This window comes from Plectrocnemia conspersa, unplaced genomic scaffold, assembly GCF_051122295.1.
Source record: "Plectrocnemia conspersa isolate PC_06_02 unplaced genomic scaffold, ASM5112229v1 ptg000009l, whole genome shotgun sequence".
Classification (NCBI taxonomy): Eukaryota; Metazoa; Arthropoda; class Insecta; order Trichoptera; family Polycentropodidae; genus Plectrocnemia; species Plectrocnemia conspersa.
The window spans coordinates 25055787-25079370 of record NW_028277173.1 but is presented as its reverse complement, the minus strand read 5'-3'; the positions used below and the strand labels follow the sequence as shown (position 1 = coordinate 25079370).

Sequence of the window (23584 nt, the reverse complement as noted above, 5' to 3'; positions counted from 1 at the left end):
AAACTGAATGTTACCAAATGATTAAATTTTATTGAGATTTTATTTTTTTTAAATGTAGCAAATTAATAATCGAGGAATAAAAAAGGTTTAATTTTTTCAATTACTGTACCGAGTATAATTAGAATATTTATTGCTCTTTAAATTCATCGGTATTTAATTTAAAAAAAAATATAATCTGATAAAAATTGATAGCAACCAGGTAGCTTAGTTTTATCTGTAACTCTCATGATAAAAAGGGTATCCTCTTTTCTAGAAGCAATTATTTTTTTACATTACCTTAAAGAATAAGAACAATTGTATAAATGTGTATTTAAAAAATAAAACATTAATTCAAAAAAATATATTTAATAAAAAATGCAAAATATGTATAAAAACAAAATGAAATTATTAAAAATATAAATGCATCTCTTCTTCAGCAAATTTGATATTGTATAGAAATATTAATGATTCATATATATTTAAAATACTGAAAATAGAACATTTTTAAACAATATAGAATGTAAAGAATTTCAATCAGAATCTGACGATATATTATTTCCGACGTTTTGCTTCACGTCTCGATTGCGGAAACGGTTAGTGGTTGTTTCTCCGCGGTAAATGACATGGTTCTTCTCAGTCTCAAGTATTTTTACTTCATGAAGTAGTTCCGGTCTATTCATTTCTGATTGCAAACGATCCCATATGAAAATTGCTAAATTTTCTGTTGTGGAAACCTATCAACGACAATTTTAATGTACCGTTATGGCAATTTAATAAAGATATGTTTACACTTACGGTGTTTTTAAAATAGGGTACATCTTTATCCAAATTCTTGTGATCTAACTGCACCATAATAGCTTTGTGCATATATTTTTTCAGTTCGTTTATATTCATAACCATCCCTGTTTTAGGATCGACGGGTCCCCGAATAGTGACAAGAACTGTGGAATTACTTAAATTTATAGCTAGCACTTAAGTTATGGTATTTCAACAAGGTGTAACATACCAACATAGTTATGTCCATGGCCATTTGGATTGTAACATTTACCGAAAGTCTCCAAGTTCTCTTGGTCTGTCAAGTGCACACTGAGAATTAAAAGTATATCATTTAGGTAAATGTTTGGGTGTAATAAGAATTTGTTACAATTACCTATATAGTCTATGACTAGCACTGAAAGTTTCCCTGCGAACTAAAGATACTATGGGGGTAGATGACATCGTAGTCAAATGTAATAACTCAAGTGTTGCCACCTGAAAAAAAAGAAACTGTCAAATTTTGGTTTGTTTTCACTTTTTTTCATCAAAATAATAAATTTATTTAAAAAAATAATATTTATGTTAGTATATTACTATAAACCATTAGAATTAAATTAAATACATAAAAATTAATTTATAAAAAAAAAAAAAAAAGATATAAAAATAGATTATTATTACTTTTTTATTACTAAAAAGTAATATTTATTTCAATAATTATTAAGTGTAATATTTTAATTATTTACACTAATTAATAAATATTTTTTCCAATACATTTTACTATTTATATTATACAAATGATCGTTTATTGCAACATTAGCGATAATTTTACTATCCATCCGATTAGACAAGCGCGCTTCAACGTTTGTGATAAAGATGTTTATACTTGTATAAATATATTAAAAAAGACTTATCAAAATTGTTTGTATTTTTATTTTGGCGAATGTGATAAAGAGCATGAGTACAAAGTGCTCGCAACAAAGTTTCACCGGATTATATATTAGTTTATTTTAATAATAATAGCAAATTACACATATTTTAATTATTTCACGCTTATTTATATTTACATATATAGGCTTCTATTTTGAATATTATCACCTTGGCAGTTTAGTCGTACAAGGGCAGTGTTTGATGCGAGTTTTTATTTCTGGTTTTTATTTCAATCTATTTTGTTTAGCGATAGCTTATCTTTTGTAATATTTTAATTATATTATCTTTGCTATTATTTTAGTATCTGATAAATGAAACAAATTTAAATATTTAAATTCTGCTAACTTGTTAGATTTAATATTTTCCTACTATAATTTGGTTTTATAGTCATCATCTTAGTATTTACAGGTTTATATAATTTATAGAATGTTTTACTATATGATATCATTAGTCACCAAATATCATATTTAAATATTATATAAAAGAAGTGAATATTATACTAAAGTATTATATCAACATCATTATGACACTATAGCCTAAGGCAGGCCTCGACAACCTTTTTTGGCTGCGGGTCAAAATAATTAAAATGTGACTATTAAAAAGACTATTCGGGTCAGTTTTTTTGGTCCTAACAACCGTATATGTGGTCTAGTCGTGACATCGTAATACGTTAAAAAAATGATATTTGCAGAACTGAAATGGGTCACTTCAAATCACCGAACGGGTCACTTGGTGACCCGCGGGTCATAGGCTGCCGAGCCCTGGCCTAAGGTGTTCCTTGGCCTTATCCAATATTATTATTATTATTTAAAAAACCTATATCAGCCTTTTATTAATATCAACTGTCAAATACAACCTAGTGATATAAAAAATATTAAGTATTAACGATAAGTCACAATAGTTTGAAATTCACAAAATTAAAATCTTAATATTTAGTTCAATAAAAGCGCTACAGCTTGTATATTTAATTATGTTTTATTAAAATTTACTTATTTTTTTAATTTACTAACTCACATTTTATATATTAAAGAAGCAATTAAGGGATTTCAGTACAACCTTAAATTGTGAGTATCATGGTCTACGAGTATTGCAGGAATTGTTTTTTTAAATAAGTTTTAACTTGATAAACAATGCGAGTAGTACGTATATATATGCTTTGTCTTCTAACACTGCGCAATTATTTCAGCATATGGATAAGGTAATTTTGAACATTAAAAAGCTTTACAGCAAAGCATAATTTCGGTGATGTTTCGAAGTAACCAATAGAATAAACCTTGCCTTCTGAGAGTTTTGGAAAAAATATTTACACATTTTAAACCTCTTCAAGATCGTCGATAAAGCCTGAAATGGGATCATCAACTTCACTTTTGCTCCCCTCTCTCCTGAAAAAAAGCTGAAGTGCCGTCCCTGAATCTAAACCAGAAATTCTCGATTATATACTGAAAATATTTTTCAAAATTCCGTTTATATGGCAAAATTCCGTTTAGATAAACCTCATTCAATTCTCACTTATTGCAAATGGTAATATTGTTATAAAAAATCCTAATATAAACGTTAGATAACTGAACTTTTTGACTGCGACGGCAATGGCACGATTTTATTGCTTTTGACGTAAATTTTAAACAGGGGTGTCATTTGAGGTGGGGGTAGGGTGTAGGGGGACTAGAAAAATGCATGTTATTTAATGAAATACTATGAATTCCTATGAAATTGAAATATTAAAAAAACTGACTGCCTAACTTCCCCCTCCCCCCCAGAAAAAACCTGAATTGACGTCTTTGTTTGGCGGACTGCGATGGGAATACGATGACCGGTGGTGCCTCGTCTGCCAATCACTAATATCCAACGTGTAATTTTAAAGTTTCTAGCCCTATGGGGTGTGACTTCGGTAATGAATTTTATTGTATAATATTACACACATATATTGATACATTGGTGAGTATAGTTTTCCTCCGAGCACTGGTGGAGAAGCTAGACATTATCTGTTATACCAATTTCAACACCAGCTGATGAACTGAATGCGTGTTTAAAGGGATCAAATTTATGGAGACACGTTCATAAATTTACATTGACGACAATTATGCGTTTTCAATTGCAAAACCATTCTTCTGAAAAGCGTTTTGCAAAACTGTTATAAGATATTGGAAAGGCAAAATTACAATTTATGAATCAACAGGCTGCTTTATATTACCAACTGATTTTTATAGTATCACACACTTAAATGAATAATTAATTCAATGCGTATTTCAAGATATCACACACTACAAAAGTCATCAATGTTTAAGTGAAGGATGTTATTAACATCATCATTCAACATGTGCTACCAGGCGAAATATATACTTATAAATCAGTAGACACGTCATAAATTTGAAGACTGGTGTTCCTATCATTTTTCTTAGAAACGTTGATCCTGTATGGTCTTTATTTTCAGAATATCCTTCGTAATACTATTACTTTTAAGGAAAATGTAGTGTTTAGCATTTTTATATTTATATTTATGTATTGATTAGAAAGGGCGGTTGAATTCAAAATTGTTAATGCTTATATTGCATCCTAATTTGTGTATTAAAAATTGGTAAAGTGGATTTCAGTTTAAAAATAATGCTTATCACATAATTAGTCAAATGTGAATTATTAAAGTAATATTAAATATTTCCATATTTTTTGTTAGTAATTGTTTTTTTTTAATATATATATATAATTTATAGCGAGCTATTAGCACTTCATTGACCTTGCAAAGGACGTCGTCCATTTTGATTCGTCTATCAATGGACGATATTGTGCGCGTTGAGACCTCTGCCTGGTCTTATCTGTCAGCGACGAATGGTGAGGCCGCGCCCCGTCGTATATAAAGCGGGCGCCGGCCCGCGACCGCCACAACTGCTCCTTCGCCGCACTCGTGCGGCCCGCCTGTCTCCACCGAGCCCACGCGCAAAGGAATGCCAAGTGACTGCCGAGACTGCTTGGGCATCAGATACAGGATCAATTCCCTGCACCAGACCTGGAAGTGGCTGCACCAAACTATCGCACTTCACGAATTCCTCGTATCTCTTTCCACCTCGGAATCAGACGCTTTTAACGGCCGCAGCCCGACGCCTAACCCTTGTACCTGCCACTAGACTGACTCTGTGTTGACACATTTCAATTTAAATTAAGACATTCATACTCACAAATCGACGAACATGTCTCACAAGGTGCTCAGAAGCTGTCAGCTGCTGACGAGGATCGTCAACCGTTCGATCCGCGCGAATAACTACTCGACCAAATCCATAGCTCCGGAGAGCGATATACAAAAGACGGTGTTCATATCGCAATCGACTGATATATTTACAAATCTGGCGTTAGAGGATTGGTTGTATAAAAACTTTGACTTCACCAATCGTCATCTGTTAATGATATGGCGGAACGAGCCGTGCGTCGTAATCGGAAGACATCAAAACGCCTGGCAAGAAGCTAACATATCATACTTGACCAATCAAGGGATTCCGTTGGCTCGTCGAAACAGCGGCGGCGGGACCGTCTACCACGACAAAGGCAATGTCAATCTAACGTTCTTCACCAGTAAAGAGCAATACAATAGAAAGTATAATTTAGAGATCATAACGAGAGCACTGTTCAGAGAGTATAATATTAACGCTCATGTGAACGAGCGAGACGATATTGTCGTTAAAGATAAATATAAGGTATTTATATTTTATTTAATAATATAATATATTTTTATTGTATTAAGCTTGCGCTAATCATCTTTATATTACAATAGATATCTGGTACTGCTGCTAAATTGGGTCGACCTTCTGCATACCACCATTGCACTCTGCTCGTCAATTCCGATAAAGCACATCTCAGAGAAGCGTTAGCCAAACACGAGGTGATTATAATATTTATGTAAACTACAAATTTATATTTAGTTTCGTAATAATTTTCAAACACGATTTAATTACCGTCGATCCGCTTGTTTAAACAAATGGCACTGTCGGTTGTCTTGTATATCACGAGCGGCCCGCGTGTCCCTGTTTATGTTCTCGTTGATAATTTTTATCTTTGTTTGGTTAGTTGGGGGCACACGTATGTCACTTGTAAAAATATAATAATGCTTAAGATTATAAATAATTATAGTTTATCCAAATTCTTTTCGGTTTTGCATTCAAATTAAATTATCCAATTACAGGTACATTAGTAGACATTTGAGTTGAGTTTTGCTTCTTTGCAAATGCTTTATAGTTGGTAAAAAACATGTAAATGCCATTCTTCTGCTATTTTTGGCTCAATTCTTCGCTAGAAATGATAATATTTTTATTATAATCTCATCATAATTATTTTACTGCAAAAATATGGTAGTAACGAATTGCTGCTAATAAATAGCTCACTTAAATGAGCCACAACGTTATTGTCCTCACTATAATCGAGCATATGTTCTCTATGAAACAATATAAATGTATAGCTATTCATTCTCATTATATATTTAACTGCTTAATTCTTTGAGCAGTATCACTACATGAACTTTTACTGTTTTGAGGTACCCCATATATATTTACATATAAAACCGAAGAAATAATAAATAAAAACCATTATATTTATATTATATTTTAAAAATTTGAGTCAATGTAAATTATACCAAAAAATTAAAGATTACGAAATTAATGAATATAACAAAAAATATTTTATATTCATTTAATAAAAAATATTGAGAACCTCTGCATAGATATAAAAATATTTCTAAAAAAATTGAATAATACATATACATATAAAAAATATGTAAAATAAATTAACAAAATTTAATACTAGAAAAGTGTTAAAATAAATTATTAAAACATACTAATAAAAAAAGGTAGTAAAATAAATCAAAGCAATAAAACGTCGAGAATCACTGATTTTTTCTATAATTTACTTAATGCAATATAAAATAATAATAAATAAGGAATTATGGAGAATACGTGAAAAGAACTCACTCCCAGGTGTATACTAACAAATTAAGAAATGTGTATGAATTAACTCACTATTAAAAGGTTTAACCGTTTGAAGTATAGAGTACTTAGGATTAGCCCCGGATTCTAAAAAAAAACCATCATTAATTACAAATGTATTTAAAAACTACAGTGATGTCAAATCAATTTTCCCCATTTAAACGAATTGAAATGCTATTATCCATATCAATGGGGAAAATTAAAATTGATTTATGGCAATTGAAACGGTAAATACATTGTACATAAATTTCTTTTAGTTATGCAGTATGTTTTTTTGCTTTATGTTAAGCCAATTTTTTTAAAATAATTTGCTTGTGTCTATACTCACGTACTCATAAGTCATGTTTCACTGTATTTGTAAATTTAAAACAATAATAATAGTTATAATTAAAATTTTGTTTAAAATAAAATGACAAAACATAATCGATTACCAGTTAAATGGCTTTGTACCAAGGAAATGTTACGTCACATTAGATATTTGTGTTTTCTAATATATCTATACATGCGTATATAATCTTTGTACTTATTATCACTGATCAAATTTAATAATTCATGTTTTTATAAATAATATAGCGATCAGTGACCTATTTAATAGTATTATATAAATACTTGCCGAAACGATGTTTGCTATGTATACAAAAAAAATGTAAAAACAGATTGAAAGATAATTTTCACGCACTCAACAGCTGATAAAAATATTGACGATACAAAGTTCAATAGCTAAATGTGAGATAGTTTCAGTTGTGTAAACGAAACATATTAACAAAAATTGAAATTTGCTGGATAAAAACTAATGCTACCATTAAAAGACGAGTTATCGTATATTTAATCCTTTGAACTCTTATGTGGAGGTAGATTGAAATTGTTTTTTTTAGATGACATTATTTTGATATTTACTTTATTGGAAAATTTGGTAACGGTTTAAAAAGAGACCAATTTCTCATTCTACAATCAATTCATTCAACATTTGTAATTAATAAAAAATGGTCTACCTAAGATTGCTCGGCAGATGCAGCGATATTGTTTTCTTCTCTCGTTTTTGAGTAAATAATAAATATACAAAAAAAATTTTTTTTTCAGAACATTGACTCGAAAAAGCACGTTTTTTTAGATGACAGTTTAAATAAGCGATATTTTATATATAATTGTTCTATAAAATGAATTGTTTGAAGTGAAAGATTAAGTTAGAACAGTGAACACCCCATGAATAACTCTGCAACGAATTCTTTTCCTAAGAAAACATCTTAAGATTTACCTTACATGAATGCACAAAGAATTCGTTTTACGGAACAAAGTATTTATTTAAATGCACATATCTCTTAAAATATTTCTCTGGTAAATCGCACACAATTTTTTAATCTATAATAATAAAATTGAACAATATAAATGAAAAAAAAATTGGATTTTATTAAAGAGTAATTGCAGAGAAAAGTAGAGCAGGAAACCAACAACAAGAATAAACCCATACTTTTGCATTATCTAGTGTTTTATATATTATTTTATATTGCAGTCTGGCATTGAAACAAAAGCCACACAATCGGTGAGATCTCCAATCTGCAATTTGTTAGACGAGAATCCAAGAATCACGGTTGACGGTCTTCAGACGGCCATCGGATGGGAATATTTGAGAACCCCTGCCTTGCATATCGAAGACGGCGGATTAGAGCTCATCGCAAAGCAGAAAGGCTTCCAGATCGTTAATCCAATCGACTATTGGTTCCCAGGTGATTTACTCGAATACAATAGTAGTTTTCATATTTTAAAATATTTTGTAACACTTCTAATAATATATTTTATTATAGGCGTTGAGAAGATTCGCGAAGATATATGCAGCTGGGAGTGGCGCTTTGGTAAAACTCCCGATTTCAAAGTATCGAGATCGTTCACAGTGCCTTTGAAGTTGCTCACGTCCGATAACTCGATGGATCTGTTCGTACACAAAGATCAAGAAAATCAAAAGCTGAGGATCGATATGAGCGTCGAGAAGGGAATAATCTTGGACGTGATGATCAACGTTCCTCCCGGTTTGATGGCTTCAGGTTTTCACGGAGACGCTTCCGTAGTCACTCATCTGATAGGCAAGAGGTTCACGGCTGAGTCTCTGGCGTCTCTCCAAGAAGCGCTGCAGACTCACCTCGGCATCGATTCTGAGCACAAATTGGGTGAAAAAGAACAGTTTGTAGCTAATTGCTTCGGCCAGGTCGTCAATACGAATTAATTGCAAAAAATACGTTACGCTAACAAGGCTTGTTTATTTTTGTTCATTCTTCTTATCAGTTGTGTTTACATTTATTTTATAGTGATAGTGTATAAATATGTACATATTCACTTTTATGTATTTTATTGTGTATATTTATTTTATATAACCATCAGACAATCGCTGATGAAACAAGAATGCATCATATCATTTATTTTAACGTTTCTTTTAATTGTGTTATTTTAATCGCAAGATCTTATTGTATCAGTGATACAGTGCAATGTAATCGTTAGACTGAAATTGTTTATTTTTTTCAGTTTTTCGATTTCAAGTTGTGATATATTTAGTTTTAAAGTTTTTTTGTGTATATTTTGTTTGCCTTAATCATATTATATCTATCGTCGTTTTTTAAAGAGAAATGTGTCAATATAGATAGTTATAAATTTATTTTATTTTTATTTTAAAGTTTGTTTTTATTTATTTAAAGTATATATTTTGTTTGTATATAATCAACATTTTAGAATATTGCATGATATTGTATTATATGAAATATACTCTATATTTTTGCGACATATTTGGTTTTATTGTTATAACAAATCAATTTATTTTTATAACCATGAAATTGTATTAAAAAAATATATAAGATAGAAACGCATTGAAGTATTTTAATACCTTTCCAAAAAGTACTTGATAAGTTATTATCTTAAATTAAGGTAACTTTCCAAAATTCTACAAATTCGGCTACCTTTTGGTAGTGGTTTTAAAATTGATAGAATTGTGGTAATATAATAGCAATATGGACATATAAAACAGTAAGTGAAATATCTTATCAAAGGTCACACATACTCGTGAAATCGAGATTATGTAAAGCAATAAAAACAGAGAGTTAATAGCTGTGTATTTGTGGAATAGCACTGTTATTTTTTTCTTATGAAATTTATACGCATTAAATGCAACATATGCACTAGTAGTTGGATTTTTTATCCATATAAATGTAGTAACTGTTCATTACATTCGTAATCATTGTGACGAAATTAGTCGTACTAAAAGGATAAAGCAAAGTAGTTATTTAAGAATCGTGTAAAATGCTCTTTGGTTTGTCGGCAACTCAATGTTAAATCTTAGCTTAAAAAAATATATAATTATCACAAGAGAATCGAATCATAAATAAAAATATGTTAATACAAAACTTTTCGGGACTCCCCATAACGTTGCGACAAAAGTAGTGGCGAAAAATTTGCTCGTAAACAGACGATTTTGCGTATCCGAGCGGACGGACACTAACAATTTCAAATAAAGCCGAGGTTTTGTGTATACCTTCGCCAAACAGATACCAAACGCAGCATTTTCAGATTGCACATTCCATAGAATTATGATGTTGGCAATTTTATCGATTTTGAATCTACCGTTGCATAGTTATTCACTGTTAGAATCTGTATTAGATAATAACAAAAAGTCTGGTTCCGCCCTGAATCGTCAAGATTGGACAGAAAAATGAAAGGGACGTTGGACTTAGTTTAACTAGAACATTGATATTTTGAATCAGTTCCTTCAGACAAACTTCATCCAATCTATTTTTTTATTGCGAGTTGGAAGCGAAGAGAAAGTTCTGAATAAAGTGTCTGAAGGATGTGATTCAGTACGGCAGTATTTTAGGTTGTATGTATACGTTTTGAAAATGTGCTTCCTCCATTCCTCTAAGCCAGTGGCGAACAACCTTTTTTTGCGGCCGGCTGCAACTTTCACAAAAAACCAAGTTATATTTTATCTTAAAATAAAATAATTTTATATTGAGCAAAAAAATTAATTCTATTATTTTTTACCAATTTAGAAATATGCCACATTTACACTACTATATATATATAATACAACATTAAAAACGAAAAAAGAACGGCGGCGAACACATTATGATATACCAGCGATTTTGATGTTTTGGTTTAGATGTCTATTGATATTTATAGTTATATACAGTGAAATCTCAGTATAGCGAAGCTCACGGGACCAGAGAAAAAAATTCGTTATACTGAAAATTCGTAATATTGAATGTAAGGAAGATTATATATTTTTATTTTATTTTACCAAATTACTACAGCATCAAAATTGCAAGATCATTTTTTGTCCATTTTTAAGGATACTGTAAAAAACAATAAAATTTGTTCAAAAAAGTTTTATAAAAAAAAATTTGAGAAACACTTTGAATGTAGTTTGTGAACACATCCGGCAAACGCTAAGTCAAAGACGAATTGAATTCGGAGAAATATTGTGTCGAGTTGTAATGTCATTCTTAAATTCAGATCAAAATATTTCGTTATACTGAGATCAGTCATCGTTACAATGGAAACATTTTGTATGAAAGTTTTTCGGGGACAAAATAAAGATTCGTTATACCGGGAATTTCGCTATTTCGGTATTCGTTACAAAGAGATTTCACTGTATTTATATTTTTTAAATGTATCGGCGGGTCGCAGAGCAATTCTTATCTTTTTGTTAGGTTAGGTTCGGCCTTGAACAGCATATGAATGCTTTACAACTGTAAAATTAAGTTTTATAGACATGTTAGAGCAAAATATAATTTCACTAGCGTCTATTGGGTGAAAATGTATGATATGAAATCGAGTGATATGATATAAAAATATCAGATATGATTTCACTGAATTAGTTTGTGAAAATATAACTTTACTGATAAATACACATTCACTGTAAAATATGGATATTATCTATTTTTTAACAATCAATTATTATTTTATAGTTTTCTTAGTGTGCTTCGCATACAATGTAAAATATATAGGGGCGCATTTAAAAATAGCCCAATATATTTTTTAAATACTTTTCCATTGTGATGCTAAATTTATTTTATATGGTTACAGAATCATTTTTCTTTTAAAATAAAATCGATTGTAATATTTAATTTATAATAAAGCTATTGATGTAAAATGCTGGTGGTGCATTTAAAAGTAGATCACTAATCAGTACAACAAATTATTTGTACAATTATGGAATTAATACTATTTAAATATTTTTATAATGTGAATATAATGTATTAACGTAATATAAATTAATTGATAGTAAATATGACATAATTTGTATATACTAAAGAAGTTTTGAATTTTTTGTTGAAGTGATTTTATTAAAATAAAAAAATAAATTAGGAAGTTTGTGTTTTTGAAGAAAATAAGGACGATTGAATAAGTTTCGTTAATTTTATTATTAGTTTATTCAAGAAATAATTATTTTTACGCTACTAAAGCAACTATACTACTTTTTATATGTTTGTGATACTTTTTAAATAAATATTATTATAATTTTTTTATTTGAAGAAATTGCCACGAGTTATTTTTACCTAAAAGGAAGATCAAAGAAGGAAGATAAGAGAAAAAAATTGATCAATTTACTTAGAATTATAAAAAATATTTATAAGTATAGCCTTTTAGACGAAATATCGCACATCAGTTTGTTTCATTCATAATTCATAAATATTATAATTTTTAACACTCAAAGAAACTTTAGTCTTTAAAGCAAATAACTTAAATTAATACGGCTAAAATAAGTTATTTGTTTTCATGTTAATAAATATATTATATAACATATTTGACTTCTTTATTTTCACTTTGGTATTTTGCTTGTTTATAAAATAGAGGATGAAACTGGCTGGGTTTTGCGAGTGGGGCAAAAATATTATTTTTATAGAGCGTTTTGTATTCAATTGTGTCATTGTTTAAAGATTTGAATTTTTTTGTTCCGCTTGGTATTTGTATATTATTTAACCATAGAAACGTAGCTTGTTTATTTTAGTAACGTAGCAAAAATAAAAAAAAGTAACGTGTTCGTGCTTTGGCATCACGATTGCTACTGCACCATTTCGGACTCATCCGCCGGTTAGTTTCTTTCCTCACGACCACCTCCATCCTCTTTAAGACTTCGTCCCTGGTAGTTGACTTTTGCTACTCGACTAGCAAACCGTTCGCCGTCGCAGAACCTCGTGGTCGGTGGAACATCGCGAACCTAAGCAACATAAACACATATATGTCTTAGGCTGATATCGACCCCATAAATTAATAATAAATAAAACCTCTATAAAACAGTGAAAATTAACACAAGTTTAATTCATAAAAATAATTTATTTAGTGCATTAAATAATAATCGTGCTATTGATAGTGTCATTCCAAAGCTTCAAATCGTTAGAAGAAAACCATCAAGCTGAAGAACAAAATCGTCTACCACATTAACAAGGTATTTAGTATTCAAATGTATAATTATTAAGTCATATTAAGAAAAACTCGAATTTTTACATTAGAATAATTTCATAATGCGGCGAGTGACATCGACGAGTGTAAGCGCGAAACCCGCGCGGTTTGTAATCGATGTCTAATAACTATGATAAAAAATTAGTTAAAACTGTGTGTGTGTTGAAATATCGTACGTTATTGTTTTAACGTAAGAATTTTATAAATAATTTAAATTTATTGCGGTATTATTAATATATTCGATCGAAAGTTGTGTGCTTTCGACCTTGTTGATGACGAATAATCAAAGTCATGCTTTAAAATAGACGATTCTGACCTGTGACCCACCATATATGTGTTTTTTATGGATAGTTTTATCGTAATATTTATTAAATTCTCTGATTGATTATTTTGTAAATCGATTATGCTTTTATCATTTCATTTGCAATCGTACAATTTTTAGATATCAAAAAATATATTTTTCTTTTACTATATTTAATTCTTAATAGAGCTGTTGGTGCATTTAAAAGTAGCCTAGTATTAGTATTACTATATTATTCTAAACATTACTGTATCATATGTATTAAATCATATTTATAGAATTAGGTAAACAATTTTCATTTTAAAAATTACCTAAATCCATTGCAGCTCAATTAAGTACAATAAAAAAATATTCTGGTGCTCTTAAAATTAGCTCAGTATTAAATCATTTTTTTATTAGATTATGTTATCATACATTTTAGAACGAAAGTAAAAATATTGTTTTTAAATTTATAATTAGTGGATAATGTAAAAAAATATATTGTATCTTAAATATATGTAGGCGTTATATATATAGGTGTTATTTTTGTGGTCCTCTATTGTGATCTTAATCTTTTTAGGATTATAGTATAAATAACGATGTATCACATAAAAAAAAACAAATGTTTATTTCTTAAATAATCATTTGTTTATTTAAAAAATAAACAAATATATAATTAAAATGATACATATTAAATCACGTTAGATCAATTTTCCCTATAAAGTAGAAATTCTGAAATATTAAATATCGGCAATTAAAGGGTGTTATTGTAAAAAATGAGGAATTATGGCAATCAAAGGGTTAATTATATATTAGGTGAAATATTTTTTTTTTGCATTTATTTCATAAAAAATATAGTATTATAAAAATATTGGTTATTTAATTGCAGTGTTTTATACATTAGTCAATTTTTGTAGTGAAAAATTATATTATATTATATAATTTATGTAAACTAGTATTTTTTTTGTTTACCAATACATTTATTTTTGTGAAGATGAAAATTTCGTTATGAAAATGTTAATTGCGCATTTAAAAGTATCCAGGTATCAGTATCTTTTAATATAATAAATATGAAAACTATTAACTTGCTATAAATATATTTTCTTTGACTAATAAATATATTTTTTGAATTTTAATTTAGGAAAATGCTGGTTGCGCATTTAAAAGTAGCCCGGTACGAATTGCATTGTAGTGTTTCATACATTAGTCAATCTTTGTAGTAGATAATTATATTTTAATATTTAATATAATATATGTTAAATTACATTAGTAACTTCCAATAAATATTTTTTTTGCTAATAAAAATATTTTTATGATTTTTAAAATTATAAAAATGTTGTATGCGCATATAAAAGTAGCCCAGTTTTAATTAAATTGTAGTGTTTTATACATTAGTCAATCTTTGTAGAAAGATACTAATTTTATGATACAATAGTAAATCGTCTTTTAAAAGTTCATTTAGTATTTCCTTGATGACATGTATTTTTGATTTCAGCTTTTTTAAGATTTTTATTTCATTAATATTCAGTGTTTATTCAAATGCAATGGGGGGGGGGGGGTTGCAAAAGCTTCCACCTCCCTTCCAAATCCACGGGGTTATAGCTAGTATATTTATCGTTTATGTAAAATATATAGGATTTTTGTGGACGCATAGTTTTAATAATTTTTTTTAAAACTGTTCTGAAAAATTCAACTTGTTAATATTTCAAAACCAAGTTCGTTAACAAATTTGACAAGCCATTTTGATTTAAAATGGCGAATATGAAGGAATATTTATTATTTATATAAATTAGTTAAAAAAATATTTATACAATTATGTATATATTATTGAATTATTATACAAATACAATAATATATACATATTAAAATAAATGGTGTATATATGTTTGTCTAAAAAGTTTTGAAATGAATAATAATTATAATATTCTGAAATGTACGAAACACGAAGGCAAACATTGATTCGGATTTGTTTTTTTAATTATATCATGATTCTTATATGATACATAACATACTTTAGTTAAATAATCAGTGGTTAGTTACTCTAACAATACAGTAAGCGCCTAGTTGACAGTCCTAAATTGATTAAAAAATTGTTTGTACTATAAATCAATTTATATTTATTATAAATTTATTACAACATCTGATTTAATGGTACTTTCTTGAACCAATAGGTGAAAATCACTTCGATCCTTCCACAACAAACCTATAAATATTTAACCCTACTTATTATGATAGACAATACCTCACATAAACAACAACAAAACGAGATCCAATTACAGCTCCGTCGAGATCTACGATCACGCACAGTGCGATCTATAGATCTCTCAGTCGCATTCCGCGGCGGGTCATACATAGGTGTCACGATACAATTATTTTGTCACTTGCCGACGTGAACTATTTCTATGAAGGTCTTAATGACCACGACTCTGTGGTGTATTATTTATTTATTATATTATTGTGTTTAAGTAGATAAAATATAACATGTTTACACATAATCGATAAATAAATCGTTGCCCTAGAGTTGTCAAAGAGACCTCGATGTTAACTTTCATTGTACCATACGATATTTCACTTTTTCAACAATAGATCTATAATACATTACTTATATATTGTCATCATTCAAATTAGAATTTAAAATATTTCAAAGTAAAATCGATTGTATATAAATCAAATTGTTGAAAATGTTAATGTTGTATAGTTAGATATATGTCGTTACTATTCTAGTAAGGTTATATTTTCTCCTAGAAATCATAATATTATTAAACTAGATCGTTCAAGATGATGTAATTCGCATACAAATACTTTTCTACGAAATTTGCCATTTCTAAAATGTCACTTCCTAGAAAAAAAAATCGTTAGATTTTATTGTAATAATCTCCAATTATTTCGCTATATTGGCCAATATGCCATTTATCCCACTTGGTCACGGTACCATCACGATCGTCGGAGACGAGTGACTATTCGGAATTATCGTTATACCCCGTTGAGGATTGCGAAGACCTCAAAATGCTTCTCGGTGACCTTTCGGCTCACTTGCGCCTAGTCTAGCTCTCGGGCCTTTGGGACAATATTTCTGTTTATCCAGCGACCTTTAGGCGGTGAGGTATTGTTTAAAAGTATTGCCTTTCTCGTAATTGCGCCGGCTGGCAAAACGAAGGTTGCTAATATGAGATGGTTCAAATACGTGATCGGTCACACAACTGAAGCAAAGCATTAGCAACGCCCGCCTTTTGGTCCCTTCGAATATTCAAATTGCCTCTGCTGGGCGATGAGGTAATAATGGTTTAATGGGTCGGTCAAAAAATGAGACGGGATAAAATATCACAATTTTAATGCATATTTGATGCGTAGTTTGTGTTTAACAAAAAATATTGTCGACGCATTCTGGCAAGCTTAGGAATTTCTTAATTTTGAAAATGATATTTAATTTCACGTTAAAAGTGGTGCAAATGTTGGCGAGGATGCTATGTTAAAACAAATGGTTTAAATATAGTATAAGCGTTTTCAATAGAGCCGCAAAGATATCGAAGATGACAAAAAAGATGAAGGCCTAGCAATCACTTCTGAATAATTGAAATATTAGGACATTACGTTTAGTAATCGTTTAATTACTGAAGAAGTTGATTTCTCATACGGTTTACGCAAAGCTATTTTAAGTGACATTTTGGTCTTGAATTGAGTAGCAGCATCGTAAATAAACTTGCTGAGGAATTGTTGAATGAAGTCGCTTTCTATTTATATAGTTATGGAATCGAAAAATGGGTCTAATCTAATGGTTGCTTCGGAAGCTACTTGAAGTGACAATATAAAAATCACGCAAAGTTCGATCTAAAATATCAAGGATCTCTTATCATTTTTTTAATGCTTGTGAGATAATCTGAAGTAAACGACCATTGTCAAACAACTCGTGCTTTTTGCACATAAAGCACACTCTTTTATATTTTTTTTCCAAAAACGACACCGTTGTAATGCCGGAAGGAGAATCATAGCAATATTGAAGAATAATTAAATACTTAATATATTTATGATAGATCAGTTCCTCAAAAGTAGATTCTGATGTGATTCTTTTTTCCAGTGCAATGTTTCAGGTGATCTGTTTTGTTGTAAAAGTCTATTATTTTTTTACATAATAGTTATTTATTGAATTTATTTATTATTAACTGCGCCTAAGTATCTAAATATAACTCAATTTACATATGTATGTTTAAATTACATGCCAATAGCATCTGCTTCTAGTTTTTTGCCTGAGGTCTGTTATTTTCGATTGAGGTGTGTATTTTTTAAAAACACTTTTGCTTTTACATAATAGCTAAATATAGGTTTTAGTTACACAGTACAATATATTAAAAATAAAATCGCTAATTTGCTTATTGTATTTAATATATAGATATTTTTTACTACAAATTAGTTGGATTTTTATTTAAAGTCAGCTTTAAATTCAGAGCATAAATTTATATATAATTTCGAGAATTATATCACGTGGCAAAGAAATTAAAATATATTACTGTAAGAGTTATTGCTAAAAACTGATTATATTTTAAGCTGAATTTTAGACTTTAAACTTATTGATAAAGTAAATGATTATATTTGTTTTTTGTATTGAAGTAAACTATTTTTGTTTCCATATTATCCAATAACGTGTTTTTTTATTTTTGTCGATTTTATCATAAGCATACTACAATATATCAGATATGTAATTAGTGCATAAATTTATCTATAGATCTGATAATTATGTTTTGTGGCAAAATATGTTATATATAATATCATAGAAATATATTAATTATAAACTTTTAAAGTAACTGATATGATAAAATGCTAGATCTAGCAAAGTCAGGTAAAATTATATTTATTTCTGTATATTTATATGTAAGTGTGTAAAAAAAAGTGTTATTATAGAACATTTTTGTTCGTCTTACTTTTTTTTCTTAGACTTTTTTTATATATAGCTACATTTTAGATAAATTAAATTAGCTAATAAATCTGATCATAAAGACATGACAGCTTTCCCCAATGCGTCATGATAGTCATTATTCAAACAATAATAAACATTTAAAATTATTCATAGTAAAGAGCGCATTCTAAAATCACGTGAAAGAAAAAAACGACATTTCTCAAAATGCATACTAGGAAATCATATTTTTTTCTATTAAATTCAAAGCAATAAATAATATATTTTATTTTTTTATTTTTTATTGCAAATCTGACTGAGATAACTTAACAGGTTTCCTCAGTGCATCATGATGATCATTATGCAAACTATACATTTAAAAAATAATAATTAACAATAAAATAGATGAGCACCATCACACAAAATATTTTCCAGCTCCTCATAGCTATCATCGAAAACATTTTGTGTTTGGCAAGCTGGGTGGCTCGTGCAAGAGTAGCGTAGAGTAGAGTAGACGGGTTGTCGACACCACCTCTTAACAACTTAAAAAAGCGCTTGTGTAGACAATACGAATGATATCTTAGAATTTTCTTTGAAATCTCTCTAGCAAGGTGTATTTCGCATCACTCGGATTCTAGACAAAGGAGTCATATTCGAGGACGCTACGAACTAGCGTATCGTACAGAACGCAATTATTTAAATTACACGCGCTCCGCATAACGAATGCAAGATATATTTTAAGTTTTATGTATATTTAATTTAAACTGTTATTAAAAACTTTTTAATTCAACATAAATAAGGTTAACATATTATATTTAAATTCATATTTTAAAATATATTTTTTACTTCTTTACTTTTTTCTCAAGATTTTTGTAAACAAAGTTACGATGTTTTAATTATTTTTAATAGTCTAGTAAAAAAATAATATTTACCTATAATAAATAAGATCTTATTGGGAATAACTAGATCTATGTTAGTGTAGATGTATCATTTTGTGTCATAAAAATGTAGAGTGAATTATCGAAAAAGCCTCCGCCTTAAAGTTTTCAATTATATTTAAGCATATATAATATTTAAACATATTATCCCTGCTCATCCATTTATATGTGTTATTGATCAAATTTAGCAATTTATGTTATTATAACCAAAACATTCACCGATTATTCAGGTATACAAATTTTTGTGTTAAAAACAGATAATTTTCACGCACTCAACAGCTGATAACAATATTGGCAATACAAAGTTCAATAGCGAAATGTGAGATATTTTCAGTTGTGTAAACGAAATAGTTTGACAAAAAATATATCCATAATAAACGACGATGCACATGTTTGCAAACATTACAACGTTATATGTGTAAAATACAGTCTAAAGTACAAGGGCATATTTAACAAAATTATACATCCAATTAAAATTATTACTATGATAATTTAAAACGACTGAATTAATAAAAAAAATACGAATAAACGAACATTTTATATTTTCTTGATCTACTAATTAAAATTTACTGTCTATAATGTAACAGTTTTATTGAATCTACTTAGAGAATTTTAATACTCAGCTTTATGACTCATGGCATATTATTTGGCAATTATTTTGGCAATCGAGTCAAATAAATGTGCAGCATCTGACATTATCTCATCAATCGACTCATATATTTTTGTAGAACTTTCATATTATTTATATTAAAAAAATCAAGTGGACGCTCATTAAAAAATATATATTAAGTTTCAGTGATAATATAAACAGAAGGGTAAGCTTAAATTTAATTTTAAAATCGACAAAGTGTATCTAACCTTATACACATTTCATCTTGATTTACTTTGATGTATAGTTGTTCGATAAAACTGTGATCTATTATGAATCTTATTTCACAGTTTTAATATTGACTTAAAAAACTGCACCCAATAAATTATAATACTAATTTTGATTTTATCTTTCAGATGAAGTGCGAAACGATGCTCAGCAAATGCGAGGTAGAATTTTCGGTGAGTGGAATACAATTTTATTACCATTTTAAAGTTCATTAAAACACAAATTAAAATGGAAACTTTCAAGGTTTATATAGTATTAATTGTTACTTTTATATAAAACGAGGAAATGTTATATTGGAGCGTCTTTTTCATACATCAAAGGCCTTCGGGGATTTTGTTCAGTGAAAGGAAATTTAGGAAATTGATTATAATATACAAATATTTCAAGGACGCTTGTAGATAAACGGTTGAATAAAACATCATCAAAACTATGCATCGAAATAGCAACGATTATTTTTTTTATTCCAAACAATTATATCGATGACTCGCTTTTAGCGCATAAGTCCGGGTAATCAATATGAAAACGCCTGTTCACTCTCGGTTTTAACCTGTCAAACAGGTCAAAGGGGACTCGAGTCTTGTTTTATATTCAAAGAAAAAAAGCTTAACCTATCTTCTCTCTGAGACCGGTTTCCCAACCAGTCTCTTCTGCATTCTTCTCCTCTCTTGTTTCATTCGATCTTTTTTCCATAGATTCGTCGTATGCACAAAAGCAGGGTTGCACAAAAGTCCGTGTCCTTTCACATTTTTGTCTAACCTTTAACATCGTGAGATTTCTTTACGAATCCAAAAGACCTTGATGGTCGTTAAATCCCTGCGGTTGTTAAATGCCAGTGCTGCTCTTTATCCACCTGTTAAGTAACGTCAAAAAATGGCATATCAATTAAACGATTTGCTCAATTGATTTGCGATCTTATTAGATGTGTAATATACTGTGGCTTAACGAGCGTGATTGATAATGTAATGCGTTAATTGGTTTTGATGTTCGTGTCTGGTCATACTAATGAATGACCTTAAATTTCCCGGAAAATCAATCATGAAAAACTATTGTTTTGGAGTGAAAGTGTTTTTTTTGTAATCCAGTGTCTGGCGTGACTCATAAAATAATAAAGTTTATTCTTTAATAAAGCATTGGTTAATTCCAATATTATTAGTCAATTCTTATAATAATGTGAAAGAAAGAGCATCATGGTTTAAGGTATATATAATGCATTGTTTTGTTATACTTACAAGAGTTTCAGTTTTACATATTTATTTTTGGTAATATATATTCACTATTAACCCGATTATAATTATTAAGATATTGGAAAAAGCTTTGAAGATCTAATCAATGGGAATTATAACTATAATTATCACAAAGTCCATCTCTTAGAAATATTCGGGTTCATGTGGAATTCGAACCCAAGTCTTTTAAATGTTATTTATTGACTTAAGCCACTTACTTAATTTTGCTGAGGTAACATAATGTTAACCAATTTTAAATTTCTCCTTGTTTCAAAATGGTAGCTATCAAAAAATCGTGTGTACGGTTAAAAATCTTAAATAGAAAGGAATGAGTGCAAAGCTATATAACTATAATAGAAATGAAAATAAAATCATTTTTGTACAATATTACTTATATTTTCTTTAAGCCAGATTTTTTTGTCTGATTAAAACGTAAAATAATAATGATGTGAATGCTAAATGTGTATCATATGTTTGTGAGAGTGAAAAATCTGTTTGCTTAAGCAACAAAAACTCTCGTACGGTGAGCTCTGGTGTCATGAAACTTACATTTATAGATCGACACAAATATTTTCAGTTCGCAACATTATTTCCATTACGAACTATAAGCTTTAAAATATACTCTTACTTATTAAATATAGTAACCTATATTTCTCATAAAAGTGTAAAAATAATTCTAATTGTGTTTCTTCGACGAAACATATCTTTAACATTTAAATAATATTGCAGTATTTATTTTATATACTTGACATAATCTATAACATAATAAAGACTATTTGTATGAGCGTGACGTCAATAAGTCTATAGTTTGAGTTAAACAAGATAAATTAGAAGAAAAAAATTGCGCTCCATGCGCATGCGCAGGTGTTCAATCTAGGTTAATTCTTCTTGTGACATTTTTATTTAACGCGTGTCTGTTTTATTTATGCTAAAGTCAAAAACACATGAATCAATTAAATACATTTAAAAAATGTAAGCATAATTATTCTTTATCTATTATTTTTGCAACCTTCTATTTAAGGAAAAACCGTGGATATACAGAAGGAAATAATAATACTAGTTGTAATAATGGATTTGTATTTTTTAGTATTCATGATTTAGCGTGATTTATTAATATAGTATATGATTTTCCATATTTCATGTTTTATATTATTACGATGGAAATTTATTCTCATGTTAATTTCCGTTATACTATTTTTCACTATGGCAATAATAAGTATTCAATTTTGCCATTTGTAGTGATATTCGATTTGGCGCTGATGCTAGTGAGTTTCATTGCGCAAAATTGCACCCTGGTTTGAAATTTAAATTATGCTGAATGATTAAAACACCGGGAACTCATTTCAAATGATGAATTCCATTAATATTCATTTCGATGGTAACGCAATATGTATACGTGCATTCTTTATTAATTTAGCAATGCAGGACGTGTGAATATACAAGATAATAAATATTGATTTTTTTTAAATTGTGCAAAATTTCGGCGCGGACGAGGAAAGGCCTTGCCACTTGTCGGAATCGATGAAGAATTACGTATGTTGTAATTCTATTTTTTTTGTCATTCGATCGCGTTGACCCAGTAAGTGTCGGTATTCAAAACACGGACGGGGTCCCCGAAGGTCGAATGGTGCATCTCTCATTGACGACAGTTGCAGTGATTCGTCATCTTGCGGAATCGCAGTTTCCTTATCGTCAAATCTTCACACGTTCCGCAATGCGTATGCATAATTAAACGCCGTACGCAATTTCGAGTTGACAAATTTTAATTTTTGACACTGCAGCATTGGGGCGTTACATGAATTGTTGCGACCAAAATGTTGCCAAGATGAAAATTATTTGAATTGAGCAAATTTCACGTTGCGCGACAAACTACCTGTCACATGTGTGATGTTTTGGCCATAACCGATTACACACGCACATTTTAAATATGTTAAAAGGGGATTTGTGTAATAATTTCTATACTGTGTTGAAGTATTTTAATTCGTTTCAAGTGACATTTAGTTTATGTTTATACACAAAAACATACAATTAAGCGGTGAAAATTACACATAATGGATATTGATAGTTGAGCTATCGATCATATCGTCTCGGCTCGCGGTTCTCACGGATGAATCTGATTTTTTCTCGCTTCTAGATGGCGAAACAAGATTCGAAATCGAGGCGAAGCCTTGCACCGGGTCCGAATCGACCCGAAATGAAATAAAGCGCGATAAAAAAAAACAACAAAAATATTTCGTTACGAAATCGTCGAAGATAGAAGAGAAAAAAATGGCAACCGTAAAAGCGTGAAGAAATTACTTACAAAATATTT

The 23584-nt window shown here is 29.3% G+C and overlaps 4 protein-coding genes across 4 annotated transcripts in view; 3 read left to right on the top strand and 1 right to left on the bottom strand.

The window, feature by feature from the left end:
- Positions 1-328: 328 nt before the first annotated feature.
- On the bottom strand, positions 329-1249 carry pr (6-pyruvoyl tetrahydrobiopterin synthase purple). Its single transcript, XM_088191811.1, has 4 exons — positions 1130-1249; positions 986-1065; positions 775-920; positions 329-713 (listed from the first exon to the last, which is right to left on the bottom strand). The coding sequence occupies exons 1-4, from the start codon at positions 1195-1197 to the stop codon at positions 510-512; spliced, it is 498 nt and encodes a 165-aa protein (XP_088047937.1). The 5' UTR covers positions 1198-1249; the 3' UTR covers positions 329-509.
- A 3289-nt stretch (positions 1250-4538) lies between these two features.
- On the top strand, positions 4539-4984 carry LOC148232404 (uncharacterized). The gene has a single exon (XM_088191812.1). The coding sequence runs from the start codon at positions 4602-4604 to the stop codon at positions 4779-4781; it is 180 nt and encodes a 59-aa protein (XP_088047938.1). The 5' UTR covers positions 4539-4601; the 3' UTR covers positions 4782-4984.
- Positions 4539-9393, top strand: Lipt1 (Lipoyltransferase 1). Its single transcript, XM_088191810.1, has 4 exons — positions 4539-5345; positions 5423-5530; positions 8137-8350; positions 8429-9393. The coding sequence occupies exons 1-4, from the start codon at positions 4845-4847 to the stop codon at positions 8842-8844; spliced, it is 1239 nt and encodes a 412-aa protein (XP_088047936.1). The 5' UTR covers positions 4539-4844; the 3' UTR covers positions 8845-9393.
- A 3356-nt stretch (positions 9394-12749) lies between these two features.
- LOC148232400 (uncharacterized) overlaps positions 12750-23584 on the top strand; it is a 120579-nt gene continuing 109744 nt past the window's right edge. Inside the window, exons 1-2 of the mRNA XM_088192368.1 lie at positions 12750-13053; positions 20179-20223. Of these exons, the coding sequence (XP_088048494.1) occupies positions 20179-20223 (45 nt within the window). The 5' untranslated portion in view covers positions 12750-13053. The remainder of the gene's footprint in view (positions 13054-20178; positions 20224-23584) is intronic.